Source organism: Plectropomus leopardus, chromosome 6 (genome assembly GCF_026936395.1).
Source record: "Plectropomus leopardus strain MGB_pleo_1.0 chromosome 6, ASM2693639v1, whole genome shotgun sequence".
Classification (NCBI taxonomy): Eukaryota; Metazoa; Chordata; class Actinopteri; order Perciformes; family Serranidae; genus Plectropomus; species Plectropomus leopardus.
The window spans coordinates 1,464,719-1,482,540 of NC_142181.1; the positions used below are offsets into that span (position 1 = coordinate 1,464,719).

Sequence of the window (17,822 nt, forward strand, 5' to 3'; positions counted from 1 at the left end):
ACCTGATTCTAACCTTAAACCTGAAACCAGGTCCAGACTCTCAGACCGCTCTTTGAAGCACTGAGGAGTGGAGATAATGTCCTCGTGTCTTTACTGAAGACATCACACACACACACGCACACACACACACATTCCTCTGGTGGTTCATGGATCTGTGTAAACGGTGTGTGTGTGTGTTCCTCAAATAATATCTCATATCGGTGTTTTACGTAATGAGCTGAGTTATGGGTTCGTATCGAGCGTCTCAGCGTCTCTCCTGAGAGCCGTGATGAAAGCTCAAAGTTCAAAGTTATCTTTGAAGCTCAAACTCAGACTTTTCAAAGACGAAGAAGAAGACGGACTCCTCAGTAGAAAGGAGACGTCACTGTTTGAGCCTAGAAACATCCCGAAATCTTAGAAACATCCAAAAATAATAGAAATGTAAATCTGAAAAATGCTGAGAAATTCTAGAAATGTGCTAAAATCGTAGAAACGTCTTAAAATTCGGGAAACTTAAACTGGGATACTTACAACTTAAAAAGGTCCCAAAATAATGAAAACATCCTAAAATATTAGAAATATCCTAAAGTCCTAAAAATATCCTGGGATCCTAGAAACATCCTAAAATCCTAGAAATGTTCTGGAAATGTCCTAAAATCTTAGAAACAACCATATATCCCCAAAACACCTAAACCTAACCTAAAATACTCAAAACATTGTAAAACCTTAGAAATCTGCTAAAATACTGAAAATGTCCTAAAATCTTAGAAACGTTTTAAAATTCGAAAAACTTCCTGAAATTGTATCGACTTGTATCGACTTCAGAGCTCAAACTATTCAACTAACGAGTCGAATTACTGAGAAATAATCTGCAGCTGTTTTGATTTTTGTCAGATTGTCGGTGAAGCGTGTTCGTGTTTGGGATTGATGATCAGAAAAAGAACATTTTTAAAAATTGTTTTTAATCGAGACGTGACAAAATTTTAAAAAATCACTAATTAACCCTTTGGAACCTGGAGCGACATCACTTTCCTCGTGCTGTCTTTCACAAATATTTAAACCTTTAAAACATTTAGCAAAATGATGTGAAGCAGCTTGGGAAGCAGTGTTTTACAAATTATTAGATACATAAAATTATTTTTTAATAACCTATAGGGAAAAATGTCGGGAAATGTAGGGAAAAACTTACTTTTACGTTATTTACAGAAAAATGATAAACTAGGAAAAAATAAATATGAAGTAACCAAATAATTAAATTATAACCCCTGTGACCCCTCTTCATCCCCGTACCTCATAAAAATCATGTTTTTAAACATCATTTTAAAATAGTTTTATCAAATATTATTCATTTTTTTTGGTGTTTTTTGAATATTTCTCCTCGATAAATACAGTTTGATGGATGTTTTTTGCGACATAAATTCAGACGTTGCATCGTGTCGGATTCACTTCACGTTGTTTGGTCGGTAGAGTAAAGCGCCGCTGCAGGCGGACGGTCAGCGCGAAGGCTGAAACATGAAATAATCGTTATTTCGGGTGCTGCCGGTTGGATGTCTGGAGGAGAAGCTGCAGCTCTTTCATATTAAGCTCCCTCTGATAGTTATACGATTACAGCGCTGAGAGCCGTAAATCAGACTCCAGTCAGAGGGATTTGTTAAACTCTTACACTCAGGTATGTTTTTAGAGCTCGATACCCACCGTGAATTACACAAGACAGCCGACAGTAAATACTGTGTGATTTAGTGACGTGAGTGTGCAGGGTGGTCCGCCGCTCCCGCCTCCCCGACCACCAAACGTTTTTATTCGAAAGTGTTTGGTTTAATCTCAGCAGCAGGTATAATTAGGGAAAAGAGGCTGTCGAGTTACTGCTGCTCTTCATGTTTGAACCTCGGAGGCAGATTTTAAAAAAGTCTCCGAGCTGCAGACAAAAAAAAACTACTGACAAACAACAAAACTTGTTGTTTTTTAGCGAGTATTCGCTGCGTTTTGAGCAGCTTTTTAGCTCCCAAACGTAAGAGACTTAAAATGCACTGGGTGGAAATAAGTTTTTTTTGGTATTCAAATGTCTTAAATCTGTTTCCTTAAAATGTTGCAACATTTAGATTTTTTTTTTCTGACATTGCATTGTAAAATTTCAGAATAATTGGGAACATCTTTAAGTAATAAATAAAAGTCATTTACCACCTTAATGTCAATCAGATCAGGATAGTTGACTCAAAAACACGGCCGGGAAGCTCAGATTAACCTGCCGACTTTGTTTTTTAATTTGTCGTGTTTCCATTAGACACATTTTCAATTTACAGATTCAATTTGAGCAATTTGAGGGTTAATGGAAACCTGCCTGGTGATAAGTAATGTCTTAAAGACAGAATATTTAACTTAAACTTGTTGTTTCTAGATTTTAGGGTGCATATTTAAGTGTTGAAGTGAATTTTAATAATGCTGATGAACCTCACGGAGCTTTTGGATTTTCAGAACAAATGATAATATTTCCAGCAGCGGGACATTAAAAAGGCCCTCAGCATTTCAGAGCTCCTGATTTATTCTCTCACTTTTGCTGATAGCGGAAACAGAAATCACATTAAAGGACTATAAAACAGTGATTACAGAGCGGCTGCAGGCTGTTTCGGGGAAATAAAGAGATAAAGAAAAGGCGCCTCGGTGAGAGTGAGACGTGTTTGTGTTGGATCGGACGCTCAGACTCTGACGTGAATCAAAGGCACCTGAGGCTGCAGACGCAGGTCGGTCCTGATGAAGGAAACTGAACTCAGAGTTTTTCTTACTTTGTTTGAGTTTAATTTTACACTACTTCATACCTGCTGGCTGTATTTTATTCTTTATACCAGCAGTTCTCACTCCAAATATTCAAAAGTGTGAATGTGATTTCTGTTCAGGTCCAGAATGATTAATGATCCGCCAATAACTCTGATTAAACCTGATTATCACTTTCAGGCAACGTGTGTTCAAGTTTAAGGCAGTTTGACACAAAATACATTTGAGCTTTGAGAAAAATATTTAATAACTTTATTTATATAGCACCTTTAAAAACAGCTGTTTACAAAGTTATTTGACATTTAAAGGCAGGAACTCAGGAAATAATAAAAAAAACAGAAGAAGAAAGTTCAACAACCATAAAGCACATAAAAGGAATAAAAGTAAATAAAATGGGCAGATCACGAATATTTAAATATATATATATATATAGATAAATAATGCAGTGTCTGCTGTGTACTATATTTTACGTATTACACTTACAACTGTAAACTTTCTGGATACAAATTCATTCTTTAGTCAATATCTGATGCTGATATAAAAACAAACCATTGGCTGATAACTGATACAGATTCAATAAATATTTTTTTTCCACAGTGCAAGTTATCGTTAGTAGTATAGTAGTTAGTAGTAGTATAATAATAATAACAATAAAAGTAATAATCTATTAATCTATAATAATCTTAATAATATATATTCTATCCTCTCCTCTCTCTCTCTCTCCTCTCCTCTCTCTCCTCTCCTCTCCTCCTCCTCTCCTCTCCTCTCCTCTCTCTCTCTCCTCTCTCCTCTCCTCTCCTCTCCTCTCCTCCTCTCTCTCCCTCTCCTCTCCTCTCCTCCTCTCCTCTCTTCCTCCTCCTCCTCTCTCTCTCCTCTCCTCCTCCCTCTCCTCCTCCTCCTCTTCTCCTCTCCCCTCCTCTCCTCTCCTCTCCTCTTCTCCTCTTCTCTCCTCCCCTCTTCCTCTCCTCTCCTCTCCTCTCTTCCTCTCCTCTCCTCTCCTCCTCCTCCTCCTCCTCCTCCTCCTCAGCATATCTCGGATGCCGCTCTGTCAGCTGCTGTTTATCACTCTGTTAAAGAGTCTCCTCGCTCTCTGTGAGGATGAAAACCAGACATGTCAGCCCCCGTCGTGTTTGGTTTGGCCCCGGCCCTCCACTGAGGGCCCGGCTCTTTGCTCGGGGCTCAGGGGTCACAGGGGTCACGGGGTCGTGTGGGGTCAGGGTTAGGTTTGTGTATTTAGCAGCTAAATCCCCTGAGAAACGAAAGTGAGATGATAAAATGCAGTGCAGCCGAGGCGTGACGGCAGAGGAGAGACTCTCAGTCGTCAAAAACAACATCTGAATAATACATCAATTTAAAAAAGGTCATTATTTAACCCTTTGACACCTGGATCCACATGAGTTTTATTCTGCTCTGTTCAGAAACTTTTCACGAGCATTTAAACCTTTGAAATCTGAAAATTGTTTAAATTATCAGAGTTACATACAATAACATGCGTACAATAACAGTTATGGCAAAAGAGAAGATAAAAAAGTAAATATTTACAACAAGATTACCTGGAATTTCACCATCCAGTAAAGAAAAACAATTTAAAGACACAAATATTAATATTACATATGGTAAATAAATAAAATAACCCTCACGCATGCTGTTTTCTGATAGTCTTGCACCTATGTGATGTGCGTATAACCATCCTCCTTTAACCCTTAAAAACCGAGCAAATTGCCCTGAATTATTTCATGAACATGGGAAGAAGGCAATGAGCAACTTAAGACAAAAATGGCCCAAAAATAAGATATTTGTAAAAAAAAAAAAAAAAAAAAAAAATATATATATATATATATATATATATATATACATATACTGGTATATTAGATAAAGAAAGGAAAAAAGAAAGTTAATAAATAAAAAGAAAGTAACATAAAAAACCCACAAAAAGTCTTAAAATTATACGATGCGATACGATACGATGAACTTAATTGTCCCTGTAAGGTAAAATCGGAACAAGTACGACTTAATACAAATTTTGCACACATTGCACACAACACCTAATGCACTCAAACAATAACAAAACACATATTGCACTCACCTATATTCTAGTAACATAGCTATAGATATTTTATTTTATAAGTTTGCAAGCTTTTTTTTTAAAAAAAATGTTTTTTTTACCCTTAACATTTTTTTCTGTGTTTTTGAGAAAAAACACTTCTATATCTCCAAATTTCTTGCAATTTGCAGAACATTTCTCACCATGTTGCCTTTTCTTATTAATAAAAGAAATGTAACCCCTTTGTTGAGGGCTTAAACTCTTGTTAAAGACGCCTGAAAGCAGCAGGAGAAAAGTGCAGACGATCCAGTTTTCAGTTAATTTGTTCTTGGACGCACGAAATCAGGAGATGTTTAACAATAAACTGCTCAAACAAACACGGTGCAACTTTGACAAAACAACACGTGATGCTGCATCGTGTCTCTGCAGCGAGTTTCTGCACTGGAAAGAAAATAGTAAATAAATAATAAATAAGAATAATAAATAAATAAGTACAGACAGGTTTTAAACATGATTGTTTCCACATTTTTTGGCAGTTCAGTTGTTGTTGTGTTTCATCTAACTCAGTGTAATCTTCACATTTATGGGATCAAAAAATAAATAAATCTGAATTGATTCTTTGACATTTGCACAAATTTGAGTGAAAATACATTTTGGTAAAACATGAAACAAAAACACTGATTTGGTTCTCTAACTGCTCCGTTCTGGCTTTCATTTTCTTGTTTTCTTTCCTTTGTTTCCAAAATGTTTGACTTTATTCCCACAATAAAGACGTTTTCCCTGCCTGTCTTCAATTATCAGTTATTTTCTCTCTCTCTGTTCTGATGTCTTCTTTCTGACCGTCTGTCCTCTGTCACTCTGTCTGTCCTCTGTCACTCTGTCTGTCCTCTGTCACTGTGGCTGTCCTCTGTCACTGTGGCTGTCCTCTGTCACTGTGGCTGTCCTCTGTCACTGTGGCTGTCCTCTGTCACTCTGACTGTCCTCTGTCACTCTGTCTGTCCTCTGTCACTCTGTCTGTCCTCTGTCATTCCGGCTGTCCTCTGTCACTGTGGCTGTCCTCTGTCACACTGTCTGTCCTCTGTCACTCTGGCTGTCTTCTGTCACTCTGACTGTCCTCTGTCACTCTGGCTGTCCTCTGTCACTGTGGCTGTCCTCTGTCACACTGTCTGTCCGCTGTCACTGTGGCTGTCCTCTGTCACACTGTCTGTCCTCTGTCACTCTGACTGTCCTCTGTCACTCTGACTGTCCTCTGTCACTCTGTCTGTCTTCTGTCACTCTGTCTGTCCTCTGTCATTCCGGCTGTCCTCTGTCACTGTGGCTGTCCTCTGTCACTCTGTCTGTCCTCTGTCACTCTGTCTGTCCTCTGTCACTGTGGCTGTCCTCTGTCACACTGTCTGTCCTCTGTCACAGTCTGTCCTCTGTCACTCTGACTGTCCTCTGTCACTCTGACTGTCCTCTGTCACTGTGGCTGTCCTCTGTCACACTGTCTGTCCTCTGTCACTCTGACTGTCCTCTGTCACACTGTCTGTCCTCTGTCACTCTGACTGTCCTCTGTCACTCTGGCTGTCTTCTGTCACTCTGGCTGTCCTCTGTCACACTGTCTGTCTGCTGTCACTCTGACTGTCCTCTGTCACTGTGGCTGTCCTCTGTCACTCTGTCTGTCCTCTGTCACTCTGACTGTCTTCTGTCACTCTGACTGTCCTCTGTCACTCTGGCTGTCCTCTGTCACTCTGTCTGTCCTCTGTCACTCTGACTGTCTTCTGTCACTCTGACTGTCCTCTGTCACTCTGGCTGTCCTCTGTCACTCCGGCTGTCCTCTGTCACTCTGACTGTCTTCTGTCACTCCGGCTGTCCTCTGTCACTGTCTGTCTCCTTGTCCTCTTCATTTTCTCTGGGTGGTATTAAAGTGCTTTTATTGTGGCAGGTTTGTCTCTGTCTCTCTCTGAAGTTGTCTCTGTCCTCTGTGGTTGCTGCATAAAAAACAAAAACACCCTGAATCCCCTCTTCCTCTCCCACAATCCCCCAATAATGATGTCCGCCGGCCACAAAATGAGGCCTGACGCCAGAGAGAGCGAGCGGGTGAGAGACCCGAGTGTGTGTGTGTGTGTGTGTGTGTGTGTGTGTGTGTGTGTGCGTGCGTGCGTGCGTGCGTGCGTGTGTGTGTGTGTGTGTGTGTGTGTGTATGAGATAATGAGAGACTTGATTTCGGCTTGTTAACTAAGAATGCAGTGAGAGTTCTGCGGTTTAACCTCATATGTGGTGTGTGTGTGTGTGTGTGTGTGTGTGTGTGTGTGTGTGTGTGTGTGTGTGTGTGTGTGTGTGTGTGTGTGTGTGTGTGTGTGTGTGTGTGTGCGTGCGTGCGTGTGTGTGTGTGTGTTGGCGAGGAAACAACCTCACATATCTTTAATTTAATGCACTGACCGTCTTCTTATTTACGCCTGCTCGCACTGAACCTCTGCAAACTTTAAGTCGACTGTCAGATTGTAAACAGAGGAGGACGACGTTTTCTTTTACTTCTACTGAAGTAGAACTCGTAATACTACATAATACTACATAATACTACAGAGTACTAATTCTCTGTCACAAGAAAAAGCACTAAATTTACATCAAAAATCAACCATAAAGCATACAAATATACTAAAAGTGCCAAAATGATATATATGTTATTGGATAATTACTGGTTTAAATCTGATAACTTACACTTTGGTATAAATGTGTTGCATTAAAAACTGCAGTATTTCCAGTCAGTATTTCAGTATTTTGAGATGGAGGTGGAAAATCCAAGTAAAGTAAAAACGTACCTTTAACCTCTGGAGCAGGAGATCTCAAACTTAATATTCAAAGGTCCAAATCCGATTTCTATTCAAGGCCAAAGGTCAGAAACGAGTTGTGAACAGCAAAATGATTTTATTGAACTTTCTTAAAACTTACAAGCAAAGTACACGGAAGTTTAAAACCGTCTGAGACAAAATACATTCACGCCGAGTTAGAAAAACTCGGCTGCAATCAGCAGGTGCTGTTGTTACCTAAACGTAACCTCGTGTAGCATCATCCCACCATGTGCTCGTGCTGACATCGTGGTCGCGGTGATCGTGCAGCGTCACATGTAGACGTGGTTCACCACAAAGCATCAGCGTGACGACACGGGACGAGAACGTGTTAATCCTACACAGAATCCTTTTGTCGAGGCGTGTAAAAGCCTTTTTTTATTCATTCATGTATTTTTTTTGAACCTATAGCCACTCAGTGCAAGCTTTCACACCGCCAACGTAATTTCGCCGAGCGAAAACCTGTAGATGACAGGTACCTAAATCACCATGGCGATGCTTTATGGGGACCAAACAGAAATGACGAATGTATCAACTTGTGACTGTTGTGATAAACGTGGATGTCGTCACAGCGGCTCGAGTGATCCTCAGATTCTGGAAAAATACATCCTCTCCAGATTTTCTAAACGAAATTCGTACGAACACACGTGAGCTCAGGTCAGCGATGATTTTGAAATTTCTCTGCCGCGCTGTGATGATCAGCCGTTTATTTCTGCTAAATTACTACTTTAGGTCTTAAGATGTGTCGAGCTCCGATAACGATACTGTCGGTTCGCTCATGTTTGACTGAATAAATCAAGAATTTGAATTAAAAAAAGCACTTGAGCAGCACTTCAAGGACGCCAAGGACGCCTCATTTGGCGATTTCAGCTCGTCTGTCCCCGTGTCTCCTTGTCTTGTCTCCAGATTTCTGATCTTCTTTAAGCTCTCGTCAGATATTTGGATTTCCTCGTCTCCGTTTAAACGTCTCCTCTCTCCTCTCGGTGTTGCAGTTTGTCTGACGTCACGTTTCCTGATGTATTGTTTCAGTGAGCCGCAGTTTTCAGATAGTCATCAGACGTTTGGCTCGCGTTTCTGCCCAGCAACAAAAATCTGCTCCAGGAAGTAAAAACAAAACCTGACAGAGTTTTCCTGCTCCGCTTCATTTGACTGCAGCACGGAGGTCTTTAAATGTCCTTAATGCGCATATTTACAGGGAAATATTCGATAATCATGTTCACAGCTGCCGAGTCAAACCTTTAAATGTGCTGCAATTTCTGCGTTTTTCGTTTGGTTTGAAGGTTGAACGATAAGTTTCCTGTTTTTCAGAAACATTTCTTTATTTCTTTGATCTTGGTTCAGAATTGGTCGCCAAAAGATTTCAAGCACCTAAAAAAAGTCCTGAGAATCACTCAGCCAGCATGCAGAATATTTAACCCTTTAACCCTTTACTGTTATCAATGTGCATTTCAAAATTAGGCTGTAAAATAATATTATACAGAAACATTATTATCAACATTAATTGAGTTTAGTTTTTAACCAAAATCAGTCCAAATCATAAATATTCCATAATCATTTATTTTTTGAATTTTAATCCATTAAATGTCAGGTTTTTGTCGTGATGCCACTATGTTTTCAGATGAAAAAAAAACAACACAAAAATTGAATTATTTTCAGTATACTATAGGGTTAAAAAGGGTTAAAATCCCAAAAATGTTTAATAATTAGGTAATTTTGATTAGGATTGAAGCTGATTTAAAGATTTAAGCCAAAAAAATGGGGGAAAATATATATATACTGTATATATAATATTTTTATCAAAGTTTTTGGAGGTGGACATTTTTCGTCCTTAAAGGCCGTAACTGTTCGTGAACGTCCTCAGAGGGTTAACTGGTTTGTTCGAGGCCGTGAAGCTTCTGGTCTGCTGCATGTTTCATATCCTCATTAACCAGTAAACGAGCAGATGTGACAGATGTGACTTAGATTCGTGTCAAGACCACGACGTGAACATGTGAAACATGTGCGGCGGGGTCAAAGGTCAGAGGGCGGGGCTTGATCCCGCTCAGAGTCCAGACAGAAACATCCAGCGGGTCTAAAGTTTGCGCTTTTTGCTTTTTGATGACGTAAGTCGACTTGTTGAAGGTTTTCTGAGGATGTTGACGCACACGCTCGCACGCAAAAGTGATTTGAACTTTTTTGGAACGTAAATATCTTTTTGTGTGTGTGTGTGTGTGTGTGTGTGTGTGTGTGTGTGTGTACGAGTGTGTTAGTGGGGAGATGGATATGAGTGAATTAAGATGGAGAGATAAAGAAATGATTTGTGGAAATTGGTTTTTTCGGTGTGTGTGTGTGTGTGTGTGTGTGTGTGTGTGTGTGTTTGCGTGTGTGTGCGTGTGTGTGTGTGTGTGTGTTTGCGTGTGTGTGTGTGCGTGCAGCAGTATTTGGGACTTGGCAGGACGGAGCGATGACGATGAGGATGGATTGTGGGAACAGAGGGAGAGTTTTCGGTGTGAGCGTCTGCCAGCTGTAACAGCCTGCAGGTTGTGGAGTCGCCTCACACTCGTCTCGCTGCGACGGCGCTGCAGCGGCGTTGTTCCTTGTTTTATGGCGTTAAGCGTTTTCCATCGCTCCCAGCAAATCAAACTGGCTGTGACTCAGAGATTTACTGAAACTCTGTGGGAGGATTATGACCTGTTGCTGTTTTCTATCTGTTGCTGTCAGTTTGCTCCAAACTGGGATCCTGCAGGTCCTGCAAGACCCGACATGAGAAGGTGCAGACTCAGGATGTATTTACTGTAATTATGGATGCACCAAATCCGACTCCGTCAGCCCAAAACTACCCAGCTGATAGCTTCCATTCTGGCTGCATGGATCTCATCGAGATCATTTTTATGTAAAATGATGCCAGAGATTATCGCAGCTCTAAAAACTGCAGCCCAACGTGACTGAAAAAGAAGCTGAAACTCTGAATATTAGATATTCTGATATTCCTCCTCTCTGTTAAAAGAAAAAAACCTTGACAGAGACACATAATGTCCATTTTACAAACTAACGAGAATGCAAAGACGATGCCAAAAACGCCCAAAGGGGCCGTTTACCCGGCAACGGTTCATGCATGAAACGCAGAACTTTTGGCCTTCTGTTGACACGACAACGGCATTTTGGGAGCCTGAAAATGCAAACGTTTGAAACCAGGTTGCAGAGTGTAATCGTCTGGAACGCCACCCTTTCTGTCGCCATGGAAACTGGCAACGATCCTGTGAGAACGCTGACGTCATGGCCGCGCTTAGTGTGTCATTACAAAGCTACACTGCTGGCCTGGCGTGCACGCTGCAGCGTTTTCAGTTGTTTTTGCAGATCCGTGCACACGAAGATCGTTAATCTTATAATATGAAGGCAGATTTTTCTAAAAATGACTTTTCCATGTTTAAAGAGTGAATCTTCGGTTATGTGGTAACGAACTGTGTGCTGCACGTTTGATCGAATAGATGATGCAACTGTTCTGACCTCAGCCGATCAACAGCACCAGAGTTTGACCTCTGTGATGCTCTTGTGTCCGAATTCGACCTGACCGTGTTGTCGCTAATCAAACAAGTCAAAGATAACGAAATGTTCTGTGTGTGTGTGTGTGTGTGTGTGTGTGTGTGTGTGTGTGTGTCTCCTCAGTGATCTCCTTGAGGATTTGGAGAGGAGTCCTCATGCTGCAGCCATCGCAGAATGCTTCGTCGAACGGGTAAGTACAGTACAGCTCTGTGTGTGTGTGTGTGTGTGTGTGTGTGTGTGTTTGTGAGGCTTGTTAGTTGACAGGAAACATGACACAGTGAACCCCACACACCCAGTAAACCAGCAGGAGAACTGGACCCTCCATTCACTGCAACACACACACACACACACGCTGCTGCCGATCAAACCAACACCCAATGAATACATGTTGACCATGTGTGTGTGTGTGTGTGTGTGTGAGGGACACTGGTAACATTGTTCTCACATGTTACGGCACAGTGAAAATGTTGCCTGAGCAGCTGACTGCACGTCTGAGTTTATTCCACAGAGATTTCCACCACTAAATAGATTTACATTAAATTTCCATTTAACGTTCATGTTCCCCAGAGGAAGAATCCTAATTATTTTGCCAACACTCTGACCTTCTTCTCTTGTGTCTCCATCAGCTCAAAATTCAAACGTTTACAGAAAAAGGATCAAATTTTAACATACAGAAAGATGTGAAATGTTCCCAGGTATCCCGCGCCTGGTCTCCAGAGGATGATCCATCGAGATATCAATGAAACCAAAGGAGGGTTTCCCTTAACCCTCAAACTGTAGAAAGCATGACTGCTCCTCCAGCGCCACTTCTTCCTGTCTGTTTAGTGAAAGCACTGGACATTAGATTAAACTGTTAGAGACGAGCAGAGTTATTTTAAGACTCGTGTGTGTGTGTGTGTGTGTGTGTGTGTGTGCGCGCGCCACACAGTGCTGTCTTTCTTCGTGACCTCCTGACACTCTGATGCTCTGACAGGAAGTGATAGTGAGGGGTAAAAAAAGTCAGACAGATTTTTGAATTTAATCTTTGTGTTAAAGCTTAACCTCGTTTCTGCACATAAATATGAACATAAATCAAGTTAACGGCAAACAAGGCGCCATATGTGAGTCGAGGGGAAACACTGAGATTCATGCTGACGTTAAGAAGTGACGGAGTTAATCTGAGTCACATCAGATGGTTTTTTCTGTTATAAATGTCAGAGGGACGAGAACTGAGACGTGGGAAAAGATGGAAAGTTTAACTCACGTCAGCTTTGTTTCTGGTATTTTAACAGTAAAGAGGATGGAGGGAGGGACGAGATTGACACAGTTTGGGACCTTAGAGGGGACAGAGAAGAAGAAAAAACTCTTAATATATATATTTATATTTCAATGACTCAAAATAATCAACAAACATGAGGACGTTGTGGTTTTAGGATATGAATATAATTATTTAAACCAGACACTACGACGGCACAGATGAATATCACACAGTAAAAAAACAATTTATTAATTTAGATATTAAATATTCAGTCTTAACATTTGTTCTTTTTTCCAATGATTTACATGAATTCATCATTCAAAAAATCAATATATACACTGCGTCTCTTTTTCACACTGTCTCTCTTTCTCTCCCGTGAAGTGGCAGATGATGATGAAGACGATGATCTGTCCATCTGTCCTTTCTAACATTTGTTCTCGTCCTTTTTTTTTTCAGAGTGAAGCCTTTGACATCTACACACTCTACTGCATGAACTACCCAAAGTAAGTGCAATTAAATGACACGAAATGTAGGTGAAGTCATGTGCTCGCTGGGAATGAAACGCAGGAACTATTTTATGGAAACAGCATCGCCGATAAAAGTGAAAGTGAACGCAGAGTGAATTTTCTATATTCGCCTTTTTTCCGGCTGCTTGCGGTCTGGTGCCTGGTCGCCACCTTTTTATAGAGCAGACGTTCGATACGGACTGGGCGGTGAGTGGGTGCAGACCCAGCTCGCACCTCGTATATTAGGAATGCAATAATACAACGTAATGAAGTGCACGTTTTCTACTTAAAATAGTTTTATACTCATCAATAAACTGTTAGTTTTATAGAAAAAAGTCTGTCTGGAGATCTTTACCGCCATCCTGCCACCAGATAAAGTCTCAGACGTAATTGTTTTGCAGTTTGACATCGTTGTCATGGCAACATTGACAGTTGGTGAGCGTATGACGTTGAAGTCATTACGTGTCAGAGTTTAAAGGCAGCTGACAGGCGTTCGTTCAAAATAGCAAGTTAGGTCACGGCTAACGGTTCTGTCCTGCGGGCACGAGGAAGCGAGACTTTGGCGTCCTCTGTCAGTGTCAAAGCGGTGAGGACGTCAGCATCCAAATGTGAAAAAGAAAAGACAACCTGACCAAGAAAACCGAGTTTTCAAAGACGAGTGGACGGAGAAATATGCGTTAATTTTTCCTCGATCCAGCATGATTGGAGATGTGAAACGTTCGTGCTGAAAAAATTATTGTTCGCCAGTCACAATCACGAGAGCGAAAAGCTTAAATTTATAACTTAAAAGAGTATTTAAACTTATTTTCTACAGATCTAGCCACGGCCTCAGAGAGAAGCTGGTCCTTAGTCTACACGGTCAGCCCACGGATGACGTCGGGTTTTTATTTCCAGCAGGTGGTCGAGTGTTTACGAAAACAAACGTCAGCGGTGCATTTCCACGACCTTTCGTCGAGCTCTTAGAAAAGACAAATCATCAGTGTGTTTGCTGTGCGTCCTCCACGCAGACTCAGCAGGACTTTACTGTTTAGATTTATGCTCTTTTATTACTGACTCTCAAGTTTCCTGCGTGAGTTTGATGCCGAAATGTCCCGCTGAGGACCTTCAACATGCAAAAAATGTTCAATTTTTTTCTTTTGTCTATTCCTGATGAATGGACGAGTTTCGGGGTCTGACAGCGAGTGAAGACGTGTGAGGCGTCCGTTTTTATGTTGAGAGTAACTTTGTTTTACTAGAAACATAAAATCAGGTAAAATAGGAGGAGAGCGAGGCGACGTGGAGGTGCTGAGAGCTCTGCTTTATGGAGCAGAAGAAGAGTTTGTAGCAGGAGCTGTATCTCATCCAGAACATCACACACACACACACACACACACACACACGGCCTCCTCAAACTGTCTGACAGATGTTTGGCTGCAGTGTGTGTGTGTGTGTGTGTGTGTGTTTCTGCATTAAATTTTGGTTTTGATTCCGGCACAGAGTCATAGATTTTGATGCTTTTTTTTAATCTTGTTCGACACCAAATGAAAAGCAGTAACACGCCAGGTTTTTAAACGCTTCCACACGTTCGTATTGTTCTCAAGCAGCACAAGTACGGTGGCCCACAAGGCCAAACACGCAGCAACGACCCAAAACATTTCCATCAGGAGAAATGTGCTGCAGCTTCAGAAATATGTGCCGATTCAAAAACATGACAGCTGAGGCTGAAAGCGTTGTGTTTTTCGGATGTGATATCTCAAGAACAGCTTCAGGAAATATGGAAATTTGGCACAAACGTTCACCTTGACTGCATACTACTGCGTTTTCAGCTGTTTTTGCGGATTCGTGTACACGGTGATCATTTTAACAATGTTATCATATAAATGCAGTTTTTTTTTTTAAAGCAAAGGAAAGACTTTCTCGTTTTTTGGTCGGGCCGTTGTCGTCTAAAAGTAATAAAATGATTAAGTGACTGCTGGGCTGCAGGCTCTTCAGATGAGAACGTCATTAACTGTTTCAGCGAAAAAAAAGGAAAAATTTAATTTTGTACACGTCGTTTCCTGCAGAGAAATGAGACGCTGACAACTGCAAGAGAAGCTTTAGTCAGAGAGATCAAAACACGTGTCGACCACACAATCGCAGATCAAGGATTTTTCATCATCAAAGCTTTCTTAAAAGTATCAGCTTTTTCAAAATCTTTTACTGTGCTGTTTTTTTCAGTCCAGATGTCCTCCAGTTGTCTCCGTGTCTTTGTCTCCTCCTTCGTGTTTTATTCTCTGTAGACTCGGAGAGAATCGCTGCTAATCTCAAACTGCGTCTCGTCTCCATCAGTCTGACAGACAGATGTTTGTCCTGACTGGATCTCGGCCCGTCTCTCTCTCTCTACATCTGTCTGCATGTTAATACACTTAAATCACCGCATGTACACACCGTAAAAGCCTTCATCGACAGCCATACATGCCCGTGTGTGTGTGTGTGTGTGTGTGTGTGTGTGTGCGTGTGTGTGTCTCGAAATCCCTTCAGTCAGCCGACCCCTCCTTCACCTCGCTCCACTCGCTGCTCTCTGCCTGTCGCCTCCTTAAAGCTCCATTAAACTCCAATAAAAATAAGTAGGTCAAATGCTTTCAGACCACCAAACTGAAAAAAAGCTCTCTGCGCTGCGTCGCTGCTTCTTCTGCTGGATCCTCTCAGGCCTCACATTTCCAAAAACGCTGACTTACTCTGCGGCTGCATGTTGGTGTCATTTCAGGACCGATGTCACTGAGTTGATTTTAAGTTTTTTTGTGCCACAGATGCATGAATCTGCATCTAAAGTCTACAGACTGCAAAGATTGTCAGAGCACCATCTATTATTCGGTCAACAGTCACCTCATCATGCAATCCGACAGCTGGTATCAGCATTTTTACATTTCCACAAACCACAGATGCATTATGTTTGCCTATTATTATGTAGCAGATACATTAGGTTGAAACTTTATGTTTCAGCAACACTTATGGTTTGGAAAAGATCCTGTTTTGGCTCAAAATACCTGCTTTTTGTGCTACAATGTGACTGGAAAACACAGCAATGTCTCAGTGAAATAGATTGCTTTCTGTTGTGCTATCCCCTCTAGAAATGCAGCGATGTCTTGAAAAAAGAAAAAGCTTTTTGTGGCACTATCTCTCTTTAAGAAATGCAGCGGTGTCTGTGAAAACAACCACTTTTCTTGTCACTGTCTAGGCTCAATGCAGCGATGCCTGGATACGAAAACGCAGCAATGTCTCCGTAAAGAACGTGCGTTTTGGTGGCACAATCCTGCCAGGAAATGCAGCGATATTTCAGTGAAAACAACTGCTTCTGCTGCACTACCTCAGCTAAAAAACACAGGGGTGTCTTTGTAAAAACAGCCACTTTTCATGGCACTATCTTGGATAGAAAATGCTGCATTGTCTAACAAAAAAACAAGCGCTTTTTGTAGTAGTATCACAGCTGGACATGCAGCGAGTCTATAAGAGCAGGTTTTGTTGAATCTGCAGCTTTCCCAGGTGTCACCACAGAATATAAAGATGTAAATAAAGATGGACGACACGCCCCCACCTACCCCCGCTATGCCGAAGTGAGGTTAAAATATCCGAGAAACAGGTGTCGCCAGCTTGCAATGGTGATGTCATTGAAAGTTATTTGGCATCTGCTTTGAGTTTTTAGTTTGGCTCATTCACTAAGGGGTGGGCTTTAGGACCTACACTGCAGTCAGACACCAGGGGGCGATCCACATCGAAAAGTTACACTTTGAGGGATCCCACATGGTGTCCATCGTCTCATATAAAGTCTGTAGGTGTCACAGAATCCAGCGTTCCCTCCACCTCCTGATGGCAGCTCATACACCGTGTCATTTTAGAAATGTCGATATGATATACATGAAACGTAAAAAATATAACGTATCTGTGGTTTGCAGAAATTTTCTTCTGCGTTTTCTTCTGGTGAGATGCAGATGTACGTGAGTGTTGTTACAGAGCAAATTCACAGAGACAGTAATGTGATCAGCAGAGGAGGAGACGGTCGCTCGCTGTCAGCCTCTCCGCTCCACATTTTTCCGCTGTGATCCGCTGGGTCAGATTTGGAGGGGAATCTGCAGGATTGCAGGTTTGTGAACTCGAGTGTCGTCCCGCTGGGAACTCGAGATGAGAGTCTTTGTTTGGTTAGTTATCCTGCGTAAAGCGAGAAATAACATAAACGGCTCCAGGAATGCAGCGTCGCTGCCATCTGAAGTTGCCAGCAGCAGAATTAAAGAGCTTTAAGGAGATCTGTTTCTCTCACAAATATCATAACACTTTGTATCAGCGTAATGGATCATGAAATGGGCTGCTATTAAAACGACATTAACAGACGTGGATGTAATCTCAGTAGGTAGATCCAGAGGGAGGATCCAGACAGATGCAAAGCTAATTTATGCTGCTAAACTCCACTTGGATGCGAGTGCTTGTTTGTAACGCTGTAAATTGATGATCTGGAGAGCCGGGGGGGGGGTGGGGGGGGCTCAACGCCAAGTTTTAACAGAACGGGGAAACCGTCCAGTGATGGTCAAACTCAACACACATCAGCGTGAAGTGGAGCAGAGAGTGCAGGTTGTTGAGTTTAGATCAGAGCAAATATGGAAAAGTTTAAGATAAGATGGAAGTTATTGTCCCGAAGGACAAGTTTAATGTATCCTGCAGTGTTCGTTTTGGCAGCAATTTTAGATTTACTTTTAGTCTTAGTCCTAGTTTTAGTCCTATTTAAGTCATTTTTATCTTAAGTATTTTTGGTGGGTCCAGTAGTCCTGTTTTATTTTGTTGCTGGTCTCGTAATTCTGTTTTTTCTGTTATTTATTTATTTATTATGGTCCGGTAGTCCCTGTTTTCCCCCCTTTTGTTAGTTTTTTAGTTTTATTCTGTTTTATTTAATTTTTATGGATCCTGGGTTCCTAATGCTTTTTTGGCTC

At 41.4% G+C, this 17,822-nt stretch overlaps 1 protein-coding gene across 4 annotated transcripts in view; it reads left to right on the top strand.

The window, feature by feature from the left end:
* plekhg2 (pleckstrin homology domain containing, family G (with RhoGef domain) member 2) overlaps positions 1–17,822 on the top strand; it is a 107,800-nt gene that overhangs the window by 61,439 nt on the left and 28,539 nt on the right. For all 4 annotated transcript variants that reach the window (XM_088078457.1, XM_088078458.1, XM_088078459.1 and 1 more), the window contains 2 exons: positions 11,266–11,332; positions 12,836–12,882. In XM_088078457.1, the coding sequence (XP_087934583.1) occupies positions 11,266–11,332; positions 12,836–12,882 (114 nt within the window). The remainder of the gene's footprint in view (positions 1–11,265; positions 11,333–12,835; positions 12,883–17,822) is intronic.